The sequence below is a fragment of the Saccostrea echinata genome, unplaced genomic scaffold, assembly GCF_033153115.1.
Source record: "Saccostrea echinata isolate AGI-Se365-2 ecotype Australia unplaced genomic scaffold, CSIRO_AGI_Sech_v1 ptg000054l, whole genome shotgun sequence".
NCBI classification, from domain to species: domain Eukaryota; kingdom Metazoa; phylum Mollusca; class Bivalvia; order Ostreida; family Ostreidae; genus Saccostrea; species Saccostrea echinata.
Genome location: NW_026889803.1, coordinates 55,835,107 through 55,860,600, shown reverse-complemented (window position 1 = coordinate 55,860,600; position 25,494 = coordinate 55,835,107). Strand labels below are relative to the sequence as shown.

General features: G+C 32.6%; 1 protein-coding gene across 1 annotated transcript in view; it reads left to right on the top strand.

Moving 5' to 3' along the window:
* The window catches only part of LOC133172294 (GDP-mannose 4,6 dehydratase-like), a 40,125-nt gene extending 15,474 nt beyond the window's left edge, over nucleotides 1-24,651 (top strand). The window contains exons 5-12 of the mRNA XM_061307155.1: nucleotides 10,938-11,130; nucleotides 11,742-11,846; nucleotides 13,436-13,563; nucleotides 17,872-17,990; nucleotides 20,149-20,245; nucleotides 22,564-22,632; nucleotides 22,961-23,035; nucleotides 23,275-24,651. Of these exons, the coding sequence (XP_061163139.1) occupies nucleotides 10,938-11,130; nucleotides 11,742-11,846; nucleotides 13,436-13,563; nucleotides 17,872-17,990; nucleotides 20,149-20,245; nucleotides 22,564-22,632; nucleotides 22,961-23,023 (774 nt within the window). The 3' untranslated portion in view covers nucleotides 23,024-23,035; nucleotides 23,275-24,651. The remainder of the gene's footprint in view (nucleotides 1-10,937; nucleotides 11,131-11,741; nucleotides 11,847-13,435; nucleotides 13,564-17,871; nucleotides 17,991-20,148; nucleotides 20,246-22,563; nucleotides 22,633-22,960; nucleotides 23,036-23,274) is intronic.
* Nucleotides 24,652-25,494: the final 843 nt, after the last annotated feature.

The following is a 25,494-nucleotide window of genomic DNA, read 5'->3' as shown; positions in this document are numbered from 1 at the left end:
CATGCAGTCTTTTTAAGATTGTATTGATTATTTGCGCAAAATCTCATAATTAAAATTTATCCCAAGCTCTCTGTTTTTACAAGAGGCACATTTTACACGTTTACCAGTCAAAGGTCACTGACACGACACGTAAAAATGGCTTCAATTAACGGGTACATGTACTATCATTATGAAAAGAAAGGACAAATGCAAGCGTCTGATATCCTACATTTAGATAAAATGTGCAGTAAATATATTAATTTTGAAATCAAGTGCATTGGGTAAATGTAGATGTACAGTATTTATTGTACTACGTAAATGTTTACGATTCAGAAATTCGTTGTATAATGGTGATAGCGTAGGTTAAACATTGTACAACTAGTCTATAAAAGACAAATAGTGAAAATGACATGGAATATTAATTGAAATTTCAACGAATATTCGACTATCGTTCGACTTAAGCCTCCGACTATTCGACTAAGCTGTCCGAATAAAATTGACATCCCTAATTTTAATTATAAAATTAAAGAAAAATAAACAAAACAATTTTAATTATAAAATTAAAGAAAAATAAACAAAACCTTTATGCATTATATGTCACTTGATTGGCTTTTGATTCCAAAGCAGAGATGTAAATCATGTAAGTTACTGTGGAATCTTTAGATTTCGTGTTGGCTCAATATTTGCGGAAATCATGGGTACCCTGCATGCACAAATTCAAATCTTCAATAAATTAATAATTGAGTTTTTAAAAGTCATCTTTTCTTTCGTAGATATGAGGGAATAAATGAAATTATGTCCGTCGAACCTGTGAAATTTAGGCAATCCACGAAAATTGACCCCCACGAATTTTAATGATTCCACAGTATGACATTAAATTGTAGTCAAGCTTCTTACAAAAGGTCACGATTTAACAAGTAATTAATGTCTTGTATTACATACATTAAAACCTGTCTTAGACTTAATGCTGAAGATATCCTAGCTGGTTCAAGATAGTAAAGTGAAAACTAATGTTCATACAAGTATATGTAATGTATATGCCCTGTAAATTCATGCTGACAATTCCTTGGCCTGCATTTATTTTAAGATGATATTATTAGCAGCTAGGCTAGATACCTAGGTCTCTTCAATGCACTTTATGAATTAACATCTGTTCCTACATAGCAGCTAGGCTAGCATATTGTTCAAGATCATGGCTATGTATAGCCACTACAATCTTGAATACATCCCTTGAATTCAATCAATTTATTGAAAATTTCAAAGGAATTATACTATACATCTTGATCATGTACACAAAGGATTTGGAAGTTTAAATTATACAGTTACTTTATAAAATAAATAGTGAATCAATTTTTATATGCAGTAAAACCTTGCTATCTCAAGATTTTATATTGAAATTCATAAAGAAAAAGTTATTGGGACTTTCAACTCACTTTGACACATCCCTGGTAGATATCAATGATAGAGATACCAGTTTGTACATGTAAATGTTAATTAACAGTGTGAGGTTAAAAATGCATGACAAGGTACATGGCATCTTCAATTTCATCTTCAGGTTGATGATTGATAAATAACAATAGTATACAGTACAAATTTCTGTCCTGGCCTCCTAGGAGTATGATATATATAAGTAGTGTATCCTGGTTTAAGGATACACCAAAGGTTTCCAAATGCCAGAATTTAATTTGCATGTAATTCTTTCATTATCAAAGATAACGTAATAAAAGTATATATCATTTGAAAGCTTAATTGTTAAATTTACTATTTAATTATCCTAATTTAAACTTTAATTAATAACTTCTTCAAAAATTATTTAAATATTAATGTAAATCTTAGTGCTTAAATATTTTATAAATCAACTTTTTTGTATTTAACCCCTCAAAGTGGTCATTTTACCTCAAGGTAGATTAAAGATTGAATTTAAAAACCGTATCTCAGATTTTTGTTAAATCTTCTAACTCAAAAGTTACAGCCATTTGCCCTTCAATGTTACCAATTTATTAGCCTAATTTAACATTTCCCTCAATAATTCTCCTACTTGAAGGCAATTAAAATGGTGTTTCCTTATGTCTTGGTCAGTTTCATTAACATTTGAGTCAACTTGCTTTAGTAATATGAAGAGCATCTTATTGATAAATATGTGGTATCAGTTTGCTAATTATGAATAGATCATGATACAAATGTACTGTATGAAAACATTAAAGGTTTACACACCCACACAAGAATTGTTATCCTATAGAAGGGCCATTCCAAGTTTTTAGCTCTACTGGTCAGAAACCAGAAGAGATTATGCGATAGTAAGGTTTCCGTTGTCCATCTAGCTGTCTTTAAACAATATTTCAAAATGCCACTCCTCCTACAGTTTTGGTCCAATTTCAATATTACTTGGTAGAGAAGTAGACCTTACTAAGATACATAATTCTATATATCGGTCTTTGATTTCGAAGAACCTTATTGCCATGGTTACTAAAAATAGAAATTTCTATGAAATTCTTTCAAACGCTATTCCTCCTACAGTTTCAGTCTGATTTCAATATAACTGTGTACACAAGTAAAATACGCAATTCTGTTTATTGGTTTTAAGAAAATTAAAAAAAAAACAAACCAAACTAGATGCTGTCATGAGACAGTAATACCCGCACTAAGGTGTTTGCCTCTAAATGCACACTCCTTCATATTGGGCTTACCAAGGAAAAAGTCCAAATAATTCTATAATTTACACAGTACATGTATTCGTCAAATCGAGCATAAAATGCTCAGGTGACCATGTGACCCATGAACCTCTTATACGCATTTCATATACTTAATTCATTACCAGTCTGAAATATCAGAATTTAATTAATGTTGTAAATTAGGTTTTAATAAAAAGGGGGGGGGATAAAAATTTTTGGCCCATAATTGGAACTTTTTAAATTTATCTTCTCAACAACAAATAATATTATTTTAGTACAAAGCGTTTTTGATGAATTTATCAAAATGTGCAAACTTTTTTTAGTATTTGATTAGGCAAAAACCTCCTTGAAAAGCCATACCCAATCAAGTTATATGTGCCCCCCCCCCCCCCCCCAATACACACACACACAATTTGCCTGTTTTTGGAAATAGGCCTAGATGGCAAAGTTATGTTAAAACATCGTTTGTTATGATAATTTAAAATTTGTACTGTACATGTATGTGAACACCTTTTTGAAAATTTCTACATCACATTGGGCTTGCGTCACCCTACCAGTACTAGTACTAGTTTTACCATTATCATTTTTAGATTGCACATGCCATGTGACATGGTGCAGTGTTACATGTATATCAGTGGAAATTAATTCATTTTGTGTTTTAATTGGATTATATTTCATGAAGTTGACAGGACCTATGACAGTCGGTAAGTACAAGTTTAAGTATAGATTGGGGTAAAATAAACCGAAATGCAAATGGTTAGGTTAAAGTTTAAAAAGGATCAAAGATCATCGGCAATCTCCTATGCAGAGTTGTCGTTCGTTTCTCTCTCAGACACTGAATGTATGAGCCGATTGTAGAGAGTGGATCATCGATGCCACAATAGACGAATTTCACATTCTGAAGAGTTATCTCCCGTTGTCGACATTACATTCAGTTACAGGCATAGATCCGGGAATTTTTTTTCCAGGGGGGGGGGGGGGGAGGGGGGTCCACACCTCGGTCCAAAAAAATTCCAGCCCAGAATTTCCTGAGGAGCAAAAAAAAAAAACAAACAAACAAACAAACAAAATAAAAACAATGATGGTGGGGTCCATGTTTTTAAAGGGGGAGGGCATCCAAAGTCATTTTTTATTTGCTTCTGTAAATCAGTATATAGTCCTATTTAAATAACTCTGCAAATTCCAAGGGGGGGGGGGGGGGTCCAATCTCCCTAGCCGCTCCCTGTCCCTGAAATGACAAATGATCATGCGACTCCTAAATAGTAGAAAATTTTTCCATTTGACTAGACATAATTTTGTTTCTTGTGTTATTATGTTATGTACATCTAATGGTTTAAGGTTATGAACCCTTGAGGTCATCCCCACTCTCTTGTTCATAATATGACTACATCAAATTAAATAGAAGTGCATCAATGATAAGATTACTTGACATTTAATTCATTCATGAATTTGGGTCAACCTAGAATTAGGAATGAAAATCATTCAAAGAGATGGACCATTAAACTATTTGTATGTATTCACATTTTTTTTATGTCAAACCAAAGTATTAGACTAGTTTGCATACATGAACAAACTGGGAAGGGGAAGGGGCAAGGGGAAGGAGTTATCTCTTTACGTCTTAATTAATTGTTGAAAATTCCTAAAATGAATGTTAACCTTAAATCCGACTTGTACGTCTTCATTATTTTTAAGTGGTGGTGTCTCCGTATGAGTGAAAAATTCCCAAGAGGGACATTTAACAACAAACAAACATTAATGACTTAAAAAACACAATATACATGTACATGTTTATTAGTCAATGGATATACTTCTGATCATATCTCTAGTTCTCCCTTGAATCAGAAATGATGATATAAATATTTTAAGAATGATTAAGAGTTGAAAAGGTTGTGCATTTTAAAATTCACTAAGCTCTGTGGTTGAATTAGCTATACCAGTTTAGCTTATTTTGCTACTCAAAGCACCTTGATTAACTATTTTAAATCATACTGTTTTCTGAAATGTGAAGTTTTTTCAACATGGATACAAGTCATACCTTTTCAGCTTCTGAAAACAATTAATGCATGAAAAAAAAACTGCTTTTCAAATACTGTAACTCTTTCCAAGTACTTGTGATCATCAGTTTTTAGCTCACTTGAGTTTTTCTGGTTTTCTGATCACATTTTGTTTGTCATTCATCTGTCCGCCTGTAAACTTTTCACATTTTTGTCTTCTTCACTAGAACCGCCGGGCCAATTTCAACCAACCCAGCCACAAAGCATCTTTGGGTAAAGGGGATTCAAGTTTGTTCAAGTGAAGGGTCACACCCTCTTTCAAGGGGGGATAATCAAGAATTAGTGAAAATTTGGTGGTATCATTTTAAAAAAGTCTTATCAAGAACCACTGACTGGGCCCAAAAAGTTGAAACTTTCTTTACATAGACAGTGTAGCTTCAAATTTGTTAAAATTATGACCCACTGGGGTAGGATGGGGCCACATATGGGGATCCAATGATTTACATAGAAAAATGCAGGGGATTTTTTCCATCATAAATCTTCTTCTCATGAATAGCAAGGGCATTATTGTCGTCTGTTTTCACAAAAGGGACCTAGGGGACATTAAATCTCATTTGTCTGTCAGTCTGTCCGTCTGTCACAATAAATTTAACCTTGGTCATAACTTCTGAATAATAAGAGATAGGGATTTCATATTTCACATGTACATTACCTACAAGAACTTTCTAAACATACCATGATTTTTGAACCCATGACCTTGACCTTGAAGTTTGACCTACTTTTCAAAAAATTTAACATTATTTCAAATGATCATTTTGAAAGAGAAAAGATAGGGCGTTCATATTATACATGTATATTACCTGTGACAAGACCTTTCTAAATATATCATGACTTTTGACTCTGTGACATTGACCTTGAAGTTTAACCTACTTTTCAAAAATGTTTTATTTCCTTATAACTTTTGATTGAGAAGAGATAGGACTTTTATATTTGACATGTACATTACCTGTAACAAGATGTTTCCAAGCATGCTATGATTTTTTACCCCTTGACCTTGATGTTTTACCTAATTTTCAAAAATTTTAACTTTGGTGATTACTTTTGAATGACATATGATAGGGCGTGCATATTTGAAACAATATGTCATAAATAATGGCATCCCATCCACTAGGACAAGGAAAGCAGGGGACCACAATTCTTTGAATTTGCTTGTTAGTCATTTTGATATGGAAACATCCTCATATAGTGTAGATTCAAGTTTTTTATGCCCTGCCATGAATATGACCGAGGCATATAGTGTTTGTCATGTCCGACTTCAATAAAACGTCATATGCTGATACATACTGATGTAAGCTTTTCAACTGCATCAAAATTTTTGACCTTGAATTTTCCTTTGACCTTGACCTTACTTTTCTTAAATTAGTGTCTAGATCAGTTTTGAATAAACAATTCAAGATATATTTATCAAACTTCATATGCTGATATAATTATACTGCTGAGAGATATCAATTGCATCAACTTTTTTGACCTTGACTTTTCCTTTGACCTTGACCTCACTTTTTTAAATTAGTGTTTAGGCCAAACAAAAAAACATGTGTGGTTCCGGTTACACTTCCAAAAAAATTAGGGTAGGTAGGTAGGGATTTTTATTTTTTTTTTTATTTTTTTTTATTTTTTTTTTTAACAAAATGATTTTCTTAATTTTTTTTTCTAAATAATACCTATCACTGCTTTGCAAATGGCATTTAGATGTGGTGTGATAATATACTAGTCAATATTGGTAGGGGACACCTACATGCTAGCTTGCTTTGGATTTAACACTATTAAACACTTGCACTATGTTTTGCAAGGAGGCCGTCATTGCTGAAACTAAAACTTAAACTGGAGCCATTGATGGAAATTGGGGGAAATTCCGGAAAAATATGAAAATTGCCAAAAAAAAGTTTAGGGTCGGGGGTATAAAATAGGGAAGGTCGGGTAACCCGAACCACACATATTTTTTTTATTTGGCCTTATCTACATTTTAAATAAACCATTTCTGATATTTTTGTTGAACTTCTATGCTAATAGTAAATACATACTGATATAAGTTTTTCAACTGCATCAACATTTTGACCTCAACCTTTCCATTGACCTTGACCTCTCTTTTCTCAAATAAGTGTTAAGCTCAGTTTTAAATAAATCATTCAAGATATTTTTATCAAACCTATTATGCTGATATGTATTAGTGAGAGCTCTTCCACTGCATCAAAAACTTGAAAATGAAAATTCCGAAACCTTACTGCACATCAACATGACACCACCAACCATCTCCCAAAAGACGATTAGGCTACTGTGTAAAATGTAAGAGGAGTTCTGGGAACCAGGGGTTTTTTGCATAAAAAACATCATATTTCGACTCTCATTTGACCCCCAGGGTGAAAATGAAAATTCCAAAACCTTACTGCACATCTATAGGACACCACCAACCACCTCCCAGAAGACGATTAGGCTACTGTGTAAAATGTAAGAGGAGTTCTGGGAACCAGGGGCTTTTTGCTTAAAAAACGTCATTTTTTGACCCCCATTTGACCCCCAGGGTGAAAATGAAAATTCCGAAACCTTACTGCACATCTGCAGGACACCACTAACCATCCCCCAAAAGATGATTAGGCTACTGTGTAAAATGTAAGAGGAGTTCAGGGAACCAGGGGCTTTATGCATAAAAAACGTCATTTTTCGACCCCCATTTGACCCCCAGGGTGAAAATGAAAATTCCGAAACCTTACTGCACATCTACAGGACACCACCAACCATCTCCCAAAAGACGATTAGGCTACTGTGTAAAATGTAAGAGGAGTTCAGGGAACCAGGGGCTTTTTGCATAAAAAACGTCATTTTTCGACCCCCATTTGACCCCCAGGGTGAAAATGAAAATTCCGAAACCTTACTGCACATCTACAGGACACCACCAACCATCTCCCAAAAGATGATTAGGCTACTGTGTAAAATGTAAGAGGAGTTCAGGGAACCAGGGGCTTTTTGCATAAAAAACGTCATTTTTTGACCCCCATTTGACCCCCAGGGTGAAAATGAAAATTCCGAAACCTTACTGCACATCTGCAGGACACCACCAACCATCTCCCAAAAGACGATTAGGCTACTGTGTAAAATGTAAGAGGAGTTCAGGGAACCAGGGGCTTTTTGCATAAAAAACGTCATTTTTCGACCCCCATTTGACCCCCAGGGTGAACATGAAAATTCCGAAACTTTACTGCACATCTACAGGACACCACCAAACACCTCCCAAAAGATGATTAGGCTACTGTGTAAAATGTAAGAGGAGTTTGAGAAATAAGAGTGTGACAGACGGACGGACGGACGGACAGACATGAGTAACAACAATATACCCGAACTTTCTTTAGAAAGTGCGGGTATAAAAATAAATCTAGACTTACAAAAAATTAGGATCACATTTAAATCTATTGGGATCTACTTATTCTTATTATTTTGCGTTCATTTGAAGTTTTGGATCAGAGAATGAGATTTGTATATGTATATATGCTATTAATTATTTTTAGCTCACCTTGACAGAGTCCTTGGGTGAAGGGGATTTAAGTTTGTTCACAGGAATTGCCATGCCCTCTTTCAAAGGGAGATAATTAAGAATTCGTAAAAATTTGGTGGCATCATTTAAAAACCTTCTCAAGAACCACTGGGCAAAAAAAGATGAAACTAAATTGAAAGCTTCATTACATACTCTAGATTCAAATTTGTTGTATCATATCCCCCGGGCATAGGGCGGGGCCACAAGAGGGGGTCGAAGTTTTACATAGGAATATATTGGAAATGTCTTTAAAAATCCTTTTCTCGAGAACAGTAAAGCCATTATCAGTGACAGTCATATTATTATAGAAGTATCTTCAGGTAGTGTAGATTCAAGTTTGTTCAAATCATGACCCCTGGGGGTTGGGCGCAGACACAACAGGGGTCCAAAGTTTTACATAGGAATATATAGGAAATATCATTAAAAATTTTCTTCTCAAGAACAGCTAAGCCATTATTAGTCATATTAATACAGAAGTATCCTTAGGTAGTGTAGATTCAAGTTTGTTGTTGAGGTGGTGAAAATTCATGTTTGCTGAAGGTGTGTGGGAGACCCTAGAGAATACTGTGCATCTTCACTAAAATACATGTACACAGAAATTTGTGTTAATTGATTAAAGTAGTGCAAATAACAGCCATGATTCACTGTACAATTATTGTTTATTATTATGTCTTTAAAATAATCTTAAAGTTCAATTTCAAGATGAGCTTCCCATCTCCAGAAAATTTATATTCATTTAATTCTTGTTCATGTTGAAATACCATGAAAATCTATCACTTACGGACACACACAACATAGTTTTGAGCTTTATTTACTCATTCGATGTATAATTTAAAAATGTCAATAATTGATAGACTTTGATGTGACTATAAATTATTCCTAATGATGCTGTGCACCTCTTTTAAATCAAATTGTAAAGAAAAAGAACATACAATTATATTTTGTTAATTTTTAAAAAAAAAAAAAAAAATACAAGGATTTTTATCATTTGATATCTCATCAGAACCCCTGGTAATGTATGCTGATTTTTGTCTATGAACTTTAAATGGTACTATGATTTTAAATTAAGAATATCTTGAAAAATTAATAGTAGGTATACATGTTGTAAGGTATATACCTACATTGTGTATGTCCTTAAATTCAAGCTAGGGATAGAGTTTATGTAACTTTAAAAAATGGGGGGGGGGGGGAACCAACCAACAAACACATCAATTCTGTTCTTACTTGATTTTGTTGCAGGTAAAATTCAAGTAAAAATGCAATAGTTTTTTGCCTCAACTTTGTCACTCCATAATTAAGGTTCCAGAAACCAGTTTGAGTTATCCCTCTTTGTATGTGTTAATATTGTCCTTGCATATTCATTCCAGCTGGGTTAACAAGACCATATGCCATGAACAATTTAATCAACAGCGTAAATTGAAAATGTCATCTGCTTATTTATAAGAAACATTCGGTTTGCTTTTTAAAACAGTTGACATACACATTACTTACATCTCGTCGTCTTTTTCATCTGAGTGACTGTTGACTAAATTAGATATGTCAAAATGTGCGCATTAAGCTAACAGAAATAAAGGATATTCTAATTAATACATAGAAAGCATCAGCTGTTTTTATTTGTTGATATTATTTAGAACATTATTTTGGTGAACATGATGTAGAAATTTAATTGTAAAAGGAAAAATTAAGGCTTTTAATCATGTTGAGGTAATTACCATAAAAAATTCATGTACATTGTACTTTATTGTATTCATTGGTTTAGTCTGAATTTGAAAGGAATGAAAAAAAGATCTTTATTTTCCACATGAGTTTTGTAATAAGAAAATATGACAAAAGGTGGGGGGAATGCATGGACTCTTCTTATCAGGTTATCTGACATGGATACTCCCACTTTTCTTCACTCCTGTGTTGAATTCAGCAAAACTGACATGAAAGAAGTGGGACTGATGGTGTTAATTTCAGATTTAATTGACCTCTTTACCCTGGATATGGAAGCTTAATTCAGTAGTGTTATTTCATCTGTCCCTAACACTGCCCCCTGGTGGGTAACCTTGTCCTTAGCAGTCTTGTATAGAGGGAGGATGTTTCTGATGTATTCTTTAGCTTGTCCCCCACTTAGTGCATCTAATTGAATGCAATATCATATTTCTTGTACCTCAGTCTAAATTGTGAAGTATGATAAAGGAAAAGTTATGGAATATAATCAAATCTAAAATATGAAAAGAAAAAAAAAATTGCCATATATGTGTCTTAGATTCTACAGCTAGGACCATTAGGACTTAAAACAGAAACAAATAAACTTGAAATTAATATTGTAGCATTAAAAAATAATTGAAAAATAACTAGGATTATGATTTAAAAAAGTGAAAATTCTACATTGAGCAAAAACAGATGTTTAGAATATAAAAATATACTATATAAAATTATATAGTATATATATATATATATATTTATACTATATAACCATGAGTGAATTCTAAGGTAATTTCAATGTACTAGCTGTTACAAAATTTATGCTAAGTTCATTTTTAGCAGCTTCATTAGGAATTTCAGACTTCTATTTACTTCCATCAAATCCACTTAACAAAACTTTATTGTAATTGATGTATAGTAATTACCGGTAAACAGTGTTTTAGTAATGGAATAATGCTTTAATTGTTGTATACTATTGTAATGTTTTAGTAATGATAATTATAACGCTTTGTGTAGGTGTCCTTTGAATTAGCCGAGTACACAGCTAATGTTGATGCCGTGGGAACGTTACGTTTGTTGGACGCCATCAGAACATGCGGACTAGCGGACCAGGTCAAATTCTACCAGGCATCCACCAGTGAAATGTTTGGAAAGGTTCAGGAAATCCCCCAAAAAGAGACCACGCCCTTCTATCCAAGGTCTCCGTATGGTAAGAAATCCATAGGAGAAAATTCCATTGCAAATTCCATTGTATGTACCATTAATGTCTAAATAGAGTATTGTTCTATTTGATATTGACTGGTGCATTAGAGGAACAAAATCTGTCATAATTGATCTAAATAAAGTTTATTTAGTTTGTATCTTCAAATTTTAAATATCTTACTTTCACTAATATGGAAATATATCTTAATATTTTATTACTTTGAAAATTGTGGATAATACAGTATTACTTTAAAACAACAGAAACTGAGAATGGATGCCTACCATAACAGTATACATAAAAATCTTGGGAACATTTTCTGAGTTGATTATTGGCCCATAATAAAAAAAAAATTGGTAGGATGTGAAGGAAATTTAACTTTTTGCTTGAGAAGTGTTGTTCAGTAAATATGAGTTAATGACTTTGATATATAATTGAATTACTCTATCGGTATTGTTTTGTGTTACAGTGTTGCTAAGCTTTATGCCTATTAGATTGTTAATATATTATTAAATTAATCTATCAGTATTGTTTTGTGTTACAGGTGTTGCCAAGCTTTATGCCTATTAGATTGTTAATATATAATTGAATTACTCTATCAGTATTATTTTGTGTTACAGGTGTTGCTAAGCTTTATGCCTATTGGATCGTTGTGAACTACAGAGAGGCTTATGATATGTTTGCCTGTAATGGAATCTTATTTAACCACGAAAGTCCCAGAAGAGGTGAGAGGTCATGAACATGTCCACAGGGTCAAATCTTAATAGAAATATTCACATCAGTAACGAAGTATATTTATAATAACTCAGTAAGAATTATAGCACTGTGAATATAAGCTGAGAATATTAAAATACTAGTAAAAGAGAAGTATGTGTGTGTTCCCAACACATTAAATCATCCTGCTAATTATTTACAGAGCAAATGTCATTAGTGTAGAAAAAATTCCATGTTTAAGAATTTAGAAAGGAAATTAAATTTGATCATTTGGGTCACTGAAGGATTTATATTGTTTAAAAAACAACCTGTCATGCTCAAATCTTAAATTTGAAAGAGCATTTGTGACAGGCCAATGTTTATCAACATTGTACTTGCTGCAGGCAGTGCACAAATTGACACTTACCCCATCCCCAAACAAATATCATCTGAGGTCACAGTCAGCAACCTACTCAGCCAGAAAAACCTTCCCATCAGCCCCAGGCATCTCCCACATCTGTCCCAGTATTACAAAATGTCAAGATGTTTTCTTAGTATTGGATTTTTGTTATGGTTTGTAACTTGATAACACTTGCACTCAGTGGGAGAAAATGAATTAAAAATGAAAACCCCGCCCTTAAACATGTCAAAATTTTGCTGAGACAGAGAGGTTTTATTCCTTTTTCAAACAAAGTGAGATTATCAAACTTTATTGAACTTATGTCTGCATGTCATGATTATAGACGGTGCGGTTTTTAGAAATGTTTTACAATAATATCTTAATTTATCTGGATATTTCTCATTAACTGTCTGATATAACACTAAGCAAACATCAATTCCAACTGGAGTAAATTATCCGGAGATTTATTGTAAAGATGATTGACAACCAGATCAGATTCCCCTGAATGTTTTCTTACATGGGGTCATGTTCAATCACTTCAAGAGTTACTTTGAATCTGACAATAACTAATTTATCCCACGTCAATCCTTACAGAAAAATAAAGTTGCATGAAGTGGAATTTGCATGATTGGAAAGGAAAGAATGGGCTGAATCTTCATCTCACTCTGACATTATCAAAACAAAGCATCCCCTGATCTTCAGAAGGGGGACTTTGTAAAATTGCAGTCAATTAGATGATGACAAGAGAATGATGTCTTACAGTCATTCTGGAAATGAGATTTAAGAATGTGTTTTATATCAAGAAGAAAACTCTAGGACAAAAATCATAGATATATATTGTAAAAAATGGTGCACTTATGATATATAAGAGAAAATTTAGCATATGAGTAGGACTACTGGAGGATCATGTGACATTTTGCTGATCATATTAAGTATTTAATTGAATTGTTGAACGAAAAAATGGAATTTTCAAAAAATACTTACAAACTGTGATGTAGGTATAGACTAAGCTGTAGGTAAAATATATAAGCTATAGGTATAATATAAGTGTAGGTATAATCTAAGCTTAGTATAGATATAAGTTGTAGGACTGGTATAGACTAAGTTGTAGATATTGACTAAGTCGTAGATATTGACTAAGCTGTAGGTATAATCTAAGATGTAGGTGTAATCTAAGATGTTGGTATAAGTTGCTTTTATAAGTACTATATTTTTCTGTAGGTGAGACTTTTGTGACGAGGAAGATTACACGAGCTGTTGCTAAAATTACATTAGGACAACAGGAGAATGTTCAGCTAGGAAACCTGGATGCTAAGAGAGATTGGGGACATGCCAAGGACTATGTAGAGGTAAAGACTACACGCAGAGCCATTATAAGACTGTGTAGAGGTAAATACTACACGCAGAGTCAATATAAGACTATGTAGAGGTATAGGCTACACACAGAACCAATATAAGACTGTGTAGAGGTATAGGCTACACACAGAACCAATATAAGACCGTGTAGAGGTAAATACTACACACAGAGTCAATATAAGACTTTGTAGAGGTAAATACTACACGCAGAGCCATTATAAGACTGTGTAGAGGTATAGGCTACACACAGAACCATTATAAGACTGTGTAGAGGTATAGGCTACACACAGAGCCATTATAAGACTATGTAGAGGTATAGGCTACACACAGAGCCATTATAAGACTGTGTAGAGGTATAGGCTACACACAGAGCCATTATAAGACTGTGTAGAGGTAAATACTACACACAGAGTCAATATAAGACTTTGTAGAGGTAAATACTACACGCAGAGCCATTATAAGACTGTGTAGAGGTAAATACTACACGCAGAGCCATTATAAGACTGTGTAGAGGTAAATACTACACGCAGAGTCAATATAAGACTATGTAGAGGTATAGGCTACACACAGAACCAATATAAGACTGTGTAGAGGTATAGGCTACACACAGAACCAATATAAGACCGTGTAGAGGTAAATACTACACACAGAGTCAATATAAGACTTTGTAGAGGTAAATACTACACGCAGAGCCATTATAAGACTGTGTAGAGGTATAGGCTACACACAGAGCCATTATAAGACTATGTAGAGGTAAATACTTCACACAGAGCCATTATAAGACTATGTAGAGGTATAGGCTACACGCAGAGTCATTATAAGACTGTGTAGAGGTAAATACTACACGCAGAGTCATTATAAGACTGTGTAGAGGTAAATACTACACGCAGAGCCATTATAAGACTGTGTAGAGGTATAGGCTACACACAGAGTCATTATAAGACTGTGTAGAGGTAAATACTACACGCAGAGCCATTATAAGACTGTGTAGAGGTATAGGCTACACACAGAACCAATATAAGACTATTTAGAGGTATAGGCTACACACAGAGCCATTATAAGACTGTGTAGAGGTATAGGCTACACACAGAACCAATATAAGACTATTTAGAGGTATAGGCTACACACAGAGCCATTATAAGACTGTGTAGAGGTATAGGCTACACACAGAGTCAATATAAGACTGTGTAGAGGTAAATACTACAGGCAGAGCCATTATAAGACTGTGTAGAGGTATAGGCTACACGCAGAGCCATTATAAGACTGTGTAGAGGTATAGGCTACACACAGAGCCATTATAAGACTGTGTAGAGGTATAGGCTACACACAGAACCATTATAAGACTGTGTAGAGGTAAATACTACACGCAGAGCCATTATAAGACTGTGTAGAGGTATAGGCTACACGCAGAACCAATATAAGACTATTTAGAGGTATAGGCTACACACAGAGCCATTATAAGACTGTGTAGAGGTATAGGCTACACGCAGAACCAATATAAGACTGTGTAGAGGTAAATACTACACGCAGAGCCATTATAAGACTGTGTAGAGGTATAGGCTACACGCAGAACCAATATAAGACTATTTAGAGGTATAGGCTACACACAGAACCAATATAAGACTATTTAGAGGTATAGGCTACACGCAGAACCAATATAAGACTGTGTAGAGGTATAGGCTACACACAGAACCAATATAAGACTATTTAGAGGTATAGGCTACACACAGAGCCATTATAAGACTGTGTAGAGGTATAGGCTACACACAGAACCAATATAAGACTATTTAGAGGTATAGGCTACACACAGAGTCAATATAAGACTGTGTAGAGGTAAATACTACACGCAGAGCCATTATAAGACTGTGTAGAGGTATAGGCTGCACGCAGAACCAATATAAGACTGTGTAGAGGTATAGGCTACACACAGAACCAATATAAGACTATTTAGAGGTATAGGCTACACACAGAACCAATATAAGACTATTTAGAGGTATAGGCTACACACAGAGCCATTATAAGACTGTGTAGAGGTATAGGCTACACACAGAACCAATATAAGACTATTTAGAGGTATAGGCTACACACAGAGTCAATATAAGACTGTGTAGAGGTAAATACTACACGCAGAGCCATTATAAGACTGTGTAGAGGTATAGGCTACACGCAGAACCAATATAAGACTGTGTAGAGGCATAGGCTACACACAGAACCAATATAAGACTATTTAGAGGTATAGGCTACACACAGAACCAATATAAGACTATTTAGAGGTATAGGCTACACACAGAGTCAATATAAGACTGTGTAGAGGTAAATACTACACGCAGAGCCATTATAAGACTGTGTAGAGGTATAGGCTACACGCAGAACCAATATAAGACTGTGTAGAGGTATAGGCTACACACAGAACCAATATAAGACTGTGTAGAGGTATAGGCTACACACAGAACCAATATAAGACTGTGTAGAGGTATAGGCTACACACAGAACCAATATAAGACTATTTAGAGGTATAGGCTACACACAGAGCCATTATAAGACTGTGTAGAGGTATAGGCTACACACAGAACCAATATAAGACTATTTAGAGGTATAGGCTACACACAGAGTCAATATAAGACTGTGTAGAGGTAAATACTACACGCAGAGCCATTATAAGACTGTGTAGAGGTATAGGCTACACGCAGAACCAATATAAGACTGTGTAGAGGTATAGGCTACACACAGAACCAATATAAGACTGTGTAGAGGTATAGGCTACACACAGAACCAATATAAGACTGTGTAGAGGTATAGGCTACACACAGAACCAATATAAGACTATTTAGAGGTATAGGCTACACACAGAGCCATTATAAGACTGTGTAGAGGTATAGGCTACACACAGAACCAATATAAGACTATTTAGAGGTATAGGCTACACACAGAGTCAATATAAGACTTTGTAGAGGTAAAGGCTACATGCAGAGCCAATATAAGATTATGTAGAGGTATAGGCTATACACAGAGCCATTATAAGACTATGTAGAGGTATAGGCTACACACAGAGTCAATATAAGACTTTTTAGAGGTATATAGGCTACACACAGAGTAAATATAAACTTTGTAGGGGTATAGGCTACACAGAGAGCCAATATAAGACTATATAGAGGTATAGGCTACACACAGAGCCAAAATATGTCATATAATTCCAACTCACATTTTAGATTAAAGCTAAACACCATTCCCTTTTTTAAATGTTGCAGTATACATGTGAAAGGAGACAAGATTGAAAAAAAATGGATATAAAATTAAAAAAAGTATGAAGAGGAGTGAATAGAGATTTTTGTATTACTGATTTAGTTTTCCACAAAATGATTTCTGAGTATAAGAGGATAAAGCTAAAGTTTCCTGTTTTTAGATTAAATTAAAATACAGAACATCACTGTGAAAGAACATTTAGTTTGCATCCCTCTCTTCAAGTGTTGTGAGAAATAACACAAGATTGTCTTCAGAAAATTAAACAAACAAAAATGGTTCCTAAAGCAAACTTTTGTCAGAAAAAAATCCCTGCAATAATATTTTTTCATCCTCAACTTTACAAAAAGTGAATGTCAATTTGGCTTTGTACATTGGCGAATTGACACTTTGAAGCAGCAGTTCAATTTTCATGAGTAAACACTGCAAACCTATAAAATGTGATTTGCAGAATCTCCAACTTTAAATGGGTTTCTGTGCTTTTAGATCTCTGAATCTTCTGGATTTCATCACTTGATAAATGGATTTAACATTCTAATGTTAGGATAATTTTAAATGAAGTGGATGTTCTTGAATATCTGAGTTCATTGTTACTGGAATACTACAGCATTTGTCCACGTCAGTGTTCTAAGTATAGGAACACTTGTTCAACTACGTAATGGACATATACTAAATCAAATTACAAATTGTTAACGTACAAAATTTCATTTAAATTCATCATTGATTTAGGCAGTGTTGTTTTTTTCTTTAAAATATTATTTTATTAAATTAAATGTTTATTATGATGGAAAAATAATGGAATGATATCAGATGAGATAAATATGGCACAAAATTTTAAAGATGAAAAATCTAAAGACAAAATTACAAAAATATACAATATACAATGATGCATGGTTACCACATGTAACTGGTATACATCCATGCATGTTTATAAATGATAAAAAGCTGTTTTCAGTCTTTTTCTTTAAAATAAAAATGTTAGAAACAAAAGATCATTGTTTCAAAACCAGGGGTTACAGAGTGATTGAAAATTTGAGTGTAAATAATTTCTGTTCACACAGGCAATGTGGAGAATGTTACAGCATGAGAAGCCAGAGGATTTTGTCATTTCTATGGGAGAAGCTCACAGTGTCAGGGAATTTGTGGAAAAGGCTTTTAAAGTTGTGAATGTGGATATAGTGTAAGTATTTTGAAAAGGTTAAGATGATTTGTTTGTGGATACAGTGTGGCTGTACAGTTTAAAAATGAAGAATTTGATGTTTGATGTTTGAAGAAGTTTGATGTGGAGATAGTGTTATATTGTGGACATCTTGTGTAAGTGATGTGGATAAAGAGAGTAGATTTGTGGAATGTGGATACAGTGAAAATGTGTAAAGAACAATAAAGTGGATCAGAGAAATTATGAATATAGATCAAGTATGGCATAATGGATGGAGTGAAAGTTTGGTACATGTATTATGTTTACAGTGTACAGGTTGCAGCATTAAAAATGAAAGGAGAGTCCTGATGAATGTGGAAGTACTGGGAAAATTGTCATTTTATCTTTATGAAATGATAATGAACACAGCAGATTGATTAAAAAGAATAGTTAGTAGAGAGAGCATATGCTCTGAATAGAAGGAAGTAACATTGTATGGATGCTAAATATATATGTATTTTTTTCCGGAGTGCAGATTTTTACAGTCTGTAAACACAAGCACTCATGTTTTTAAATTTTTTTTTTTTCCTTTTTGCATTTTTATTTTTACCAGGTTTGAAAATTAAAATATTTTACAATATTGAAAAAAGCAACAGCATTGCTGAAAAGTTTCAGTATTTTTGCATATGATTCATCACTTTTTCATCATATTTTGTAACTTTTCTTTGGAACATAAATTAGAGACCAGCAACATGCTTTTGTCTCCTATTAATGTAATTTTGGTTAACAGACCACAATCCAAAATGTTTGCATCTGGTCATTTAACATACATTGTAATACATGTACTAGTAATTAGGTGCTTCATGAAGAGATACGAGAAAATTTATGACCGAGTATGAAGGGACACCAGCACACAGTATGGAAATTGAAACTTTAAAGCATTATTTTTTGCAAGTGAATGTTTGTTTCAATTTTTTTTTAAATTTTATTTTGATTTGTTTTGTTGAAAAAATACTGCAAAATTTTGCAATAATAGCTATATCCACAGAAATAAAAACAGTTAAATATATCACATGTATAGTAAGATTGGGGGGATTGATTTTATTTTTTAAATGGGAGGAAGCTGTGATTATGAATATTATGAAAAAATGAAAATGCATGTATAAATGATTTAAATGAAAGTACATGTATTAATAATTCAAAAGTTTTATATAATGTTCACAATATTGTAAATTCATTCCTCCTCCCCCTCCCAAAAAAATAAATAACGGTCTTGTAAATGTAAGTCTCAATCAGAGGAGTCGATTCATACAATAAATGTCCCTAAATACATCATGATAAATGATATACAAAAAAGGAATCTGTTGTAAAACCACCTTATTTTATATATAGTACAAACAATAAAAATATACCTGAAGCAGAAAACTTTTCTTACTTAGAAATATATATAATAAGAACATGACAAACATCACGTACATATCAGGGAGATTATAAATCACAAAAAGGAAAATAATTTTTTTTTTCTTCTAATATTTGCCTTAAGTGAAATGGCTCATAATTTCGTTTGTTTAATTTATTGTCAGTGATTAACAGAATCTTGTACAGCCCCTAAGAATTTAAACATCTGTGGTATATTGGCATTATTCTTTTTGATGTTGAAGCTTTCAGAATGAGACAACTAGACAGTTTAATTTTTGTTGATGAAAAACTGCACTTGCAAACACTTGAACACTAAAATAATTTTTCACCATGAAACCTGGACAGAGAAACGCACTTTGCAGATTTATTTGTGTCAGTATTTTAATTCTTTTTTAAATATTTTTAAAGTGTTTAGTTGAGTTGTGACAAAATAAATGCACATGTCATACACCAAACTACAGGTGCCGTGTGTTTTTAACAGAATTGGGTTGAATTATGGAGTGTTTCATATCAAAGTATGGCAATATTTAAATGTGCAGGTAAAGGTAGCATATTAAACTTCACAGAACTTTAGACATATCAATAAATAAATTCATGGTAAAGTAAGGCAAAATAGAACATTGCTGCTCTCAGAAATTTTTATTAGTTTTTTAATGCTTGATGATGATTTTTCTATTTTCTTCTTTTTCTTTTTTACAGTATTATACTACAATATTTACATAATCTGCATGTGCTTGATGCTTAGATTGAATACAAATAAACTTAACCTTTTTTTCTGTAGATGGGAAGGAGAGGGGGTTAATGAAGTGGGCAAAGACAAAGCCACAGGCGTAGTGAGGGTGAAAGTCAACCCCAAGTTTTACCGTCCCACTGAAGTGGTAAGAGTTATCATTCCTTGTTCATTTTATAGTGGGGAAATTTTTTTGTAGGTCTTCTAAGCTACATCATTGATGTAGTCCTATCTAGAACTGAAATTACATTCTGTAATGTACTGAATGTTGTAAAAGTTATCCTCTAATAGCCTAAAACACAATATGAATTTGGTAATTGTCAAATGGTCATATGTCTGTCGGGACTGTAAGGGTGGTTATTCCCCTTTGCTTGCACAGCAGAATTTTGTATTTAACTGAATGTAACTTTTTTGTTTAGTGAATGTGTGATTTGTGTTTGTTGAAACATAAGTTGTTTTTTAATGAGAGTTTGGCATTTTTGACTAAGTACGCATCATATTTTACTTGCTATTTACACGTAAGTGTGATGGTAGATGTGTATGCAACAAATTAGAAAGTATAGTTAATGTGTCACTACAATACTGAAAACAGTAAATGACAAGGAGAGAAAAATGGAGCTCTATAAGCAAGTAAAAAAGGGAGATTTATGTAAAGATATAATTTTTTTGTGTTTAGATAATTTTTTTCTTGTGTTATTTACTTCCTTGGAGTTTAATAAAGCAACTAGTAACAAAAAAATAAAAAGATATTTATTTTAATGCAGAAGTTGCTTGCAGAAAAATAGTTGATAAGGTTTTAGAATGTGTAGTAACATTTCATTTTTGAATTGAATTGAACATATTTTATTGACAAAAAGTCAAAAGAATTAGACACAAGTTCAGAAACTTAGATAGTTATTTTTTCTCCTAATACAGAATTTAGTAAAAGATACATTTATATGGTTTATTTTTATCAATCAGTAGCATCAAAAATGGCAATTTAATGAAATTAAATTTTTAATATACAAAAAAAAAAAAAAAATACAATTTTTTTCTAAGAAAAAAAAAAGATTTTAAGAAATATCACATTTATTTAGAAAAGCTTGAATAACTTGGAAAGTTCAGCATTTTGTGTATCCGAGAAGAAATAATTTTTAGGTCACCTGAGTCACTCTGAGGGGTTCTGTTGTTAGGGCAGGGCTCTAGTCATTATAGAGTGAAAATTCATTATTTCTTTGGAAATCTTCATCTCTGCTATGAAATTCATAAATTGAAACAGAATCATATGTTAATATATATCTAAGTAAAAAAAAAAAATGCATGATTTGAGACTGTTTATGTAATTGTGAATCTGGCCTGAAATCAGCCTGTTCATTATTGTTTTATTGTAGAACTACTTAATTTATTTATTTATTTTCATCACAGACTGATGGTTTTATGACCCCTTTAAGCTATAAAAAGCCCCATTAAATTTCAGATTTCTTACCAAAAAATGCGACAGGCAAGAGCCATCATAAGCCACAGTTTGACACTGAAATCTTGTCACCACTGTTATTTGTAATAAATCATAAAAAATGATGCCTAAAAATTTCTTACACACAAAAACGTTTTTGACATTAAAAGTGGCTTAGTTAGGCCTGTAACTGATGAGTGGGGTTTAATGGCTAGATGATACAAATATCTGTTCTGTGTGTTAAGTGATGGTCTTTGACCCGTTTTTGTAGTGAGACCACTTGGTCTGCTCTTTGCTGGGTTTCAGACTAAATATCTATAAATAATACCTTTAATCTGTTTGCATTGTTTGTTAATAAGAGATTATTGTTATAATCAAGACAAGGAATAATTTCATAGTGTCTGACAATAATAATTCAGACTTATGACAGAATCACATATTTATTAAGGAATGTCAAAGAAATTATAGATATGATAACCAATGAAATATTTATATCCAGTAAAAGATATGAGTCTGTAGTTTTAATTGAGACCTGAAATGAAAATGGAAATGATTGCAATACTTGATTTGATATACTATTATAAATAAATTCAGATGTTTCAAAAATTTGAATACTACTTTATAACTTCCTTTGGATTTCAACTGTAATTTTAAAATTGCCAAAACTAAATATACAGTCAAACCTAATTATCTCAAACTCGATGGGACCAAGAAAAAACTTCCAGATATCCAAGGTTTCCAGATATCAAGGGTAAAATACTGAAAGAATAAGGGTTGGGACTTCCAAATCAGTCCAACATATTATGGTTTTCGAGATATCAGTGTTTGAGATAACCAAAGTTGAATTGCTGTTGAAATGTGTTTAATGCCTTTATGCATTTGGACTTAATTGAAATAGTGAAAGTGGTATGAAAGAATGTATAGCAGTGAGGATTGAGGGATACCTGTATTAATTTAATTAAGATAGGTCAAGTATTATGTGTGGTTCAGCTATTTCTAATTTCCAATATATAACTAAAATGGTCTACTTTTAGGAATTTCTACTGGGAGACTGTACCAAAGCAAAAACAGACTTGAAATGGCAGCCAAATTACTCCTTTGATGTGAGTAGATTTTGTAATCAAATATGAGAGTAAGAAGACCTATCTGAAATAGATTTGATTGGACAAAAAGATTTAAAATAAGGGTTGATGATGCCAAGTAGTGGCATAATTCTAGACCCAAATACAACTTTATGTGCACAATGAATATACCGGTACATTTTTTCTTTGTGAGTGGCACTGTAGCTCTCCAGTCTATCAATATATTTTTTTTTTTTTCGGAGAGCTACAGTACTGCATTTTGTCTTGCATAGATACGGATAACCTAGTAATGAAAATGTTTACAAATATGATACAAGACAAGTTGTTATCCTGTATTTTGTTTTCATAGGCACTGGTCAAAGAAATGGTAGAAGGTGATATTGCGCTAATGAAAACTAATCCTCTGGCATAATACAATCTCAAGGTTTGTACAGTATTGTATATAGTTTGTATATTGTTTCTGTTATAAATTTTAGAGAAACCAAAAACTTCTGTATTTTTCATTTTTGGAAATATATGCACTAAACTAAAAATGCAATTTCCGGAACTGTAATGGGTTACTTGCAAGCAACACTTTCCTTCAGTGCTCTTAGTTAATATTGTTACGGATGCTTGTGTTTTTGTTTCATACAGAATATATCCAGGTTTTTTTTTCTTTTTCAGGTTCTTTCCTTAGTCATACATTTTGTGGGTGGACATGTATTTATGTGGGATCAAATTTTGCTTTTATATTAATATTCATGAAATATCGAAATCTTTATTTATTGTCGATCAAACTATGTGAAATAAATTTCTAAGATGTATTACAAATATATTAATTGACGCTTTATATAATAAATTACTATAAATTATTTATCAAATAGCAGAGACTAATTCATTATTACTAGCTTTCTTCTGAAGTATGTACTCAGAGTGGTTTATAAACTTCATTAGAAGAGGTCATTTTTGGTAACACAGGTTTTACACATTTTTGTATGTACATGTATATATGGTATATCTGTACAATCAAGCATTTTCTTAGGGGTCATTATACACAAAAGCACTTGTATATATTTAATAGAGGGCCTACAGAGGTAATTTGTTTTACAGTAAAGCAATGTTAAGTTCAACATCTTTAGTCCCAGTCATGACTAGCCAATATTTATTATACAAGATTTAAAAAATAAAACTGATCAAATTCTCAACATTCTTGTAACCTGTTTAGATGTGATAAACTGATGTAATTAAAATTGTTGAAGAAGGTTGAATACCTTTCAATAGTTCTGGATTCTTTGGTATCGTACTTTTTTGGAATTTTTTATGTGAATTTTTCAATTTTTTTTTTAATTTCTGTGGAGGTCTGTTAATCAAAAATATGCATTCTGGTTTTTTGTTTTTTTTTAATTTGTTTATTGGTATTTAATTTTTAAAATTGTCACAAAATGATGAAATTTTGATAATTTTTTTTTTATTTTGTGATTCATACATGTATTTACAAATTTTATTTAGCCAGCACTTGGATGTCAATTTTCCTTCTAAACTAAATGACTGTAAAACACCTATTGTTAGTGACCAATGAAATGAATATGTGACAGTATTATGTGTATACATAGTATTTAATACAAAGAATGAATCTCAAGAATCAGTTATTATTTCTGTGGGTTATACTTTGTATGTCATTTGTATTTTAACTTTCCAGATAGTTATGCAATGTATCTGTATTGTGTTTTTGACACTATGTTTGAAATCCAGCCACAACATTTTTACTGTTATGTACATTTGTTTACTAGAACGATCTCTGAGCAGTAATGATAGGAAATGTCGTGTGTCTTTTCTGGTACATTCCATTGCCTCAGTAGAGATTTTGCTTTATTTATGTTTCTAATTTAATTGGATAGAAAAAAAAATGAGGTTGTGTGTATTGGTTCTAACTTAACAATCATAAACCAATTGTGTTCCTCAACGAATAAAAATCCTCACAGACATCCATGGACATAACCAGAGGAAATGTGAAATCCATGTCAATTATCACTTAATGGAAATAAAATGATTAATATCTGATTTTATGTCTTGATTTACATGTATTTTTAAATATACTCACAAATAGAGAGAACTATCTTTCTTACGAATGGGGGGGGGGGGGGGGGTGGATGGTAAAAATCTTGCCTTATGCACTCCACCCCCACACTCAAATAATTCAAAATACATGTATATTTTTGTTTCTTCTTTTAAGACAACATGTATCTAGTATCTAAAGTTGCATTTAAATCTTTAAAAAAGCGATATTTGGATAAAATATTTAATTTGTTGCAAATTTCAGATTTAGAATTTTAAAATGCCAACTTTCTCAAAATGGACCCTACAAAAAAAGGTTTCCCACCATTTACTTTCTGTGATCTTTTATAATTAATTTATGTTTACTTACAATATTAACTTAACTCTTTTCTCACCAATCAAATGATTCAACTCAACTTTTTTGTACAATGTAGCAAACACTCTTCAGGAAAGCAAAGAGGCCCTTAGCGGAAAGAGATTAATTTCTCCACATTCAAAAAGAATTCTTAAGATAAATAGGCAAATTTATTTCATTTTGAATTTTCTTTAGGGATAAACAAACTACAATTTTTAAAGACTAAAGCATGAATTTTGTATTTATTTAAAATGAAATAAAACAACGATTAAGTTAAAGTTTGGCCTATTTGGTGTCATTTTAAAGATGAAAGTACCGCAAGAAAAATAATGCTCTTGGTCAACTCTTGAGAGAAGGGATTATGAATTTGTTGTGTGTACAAATCCAGAACTTGAGCTTTTACTTCAACAGAGTGACCAAAAAAGAAAAATATGAAGGAGTTTCTGTTTTAAGGCGTTGTATCTGGCGTGGGAGCATTTTGTCATCACCTTTCT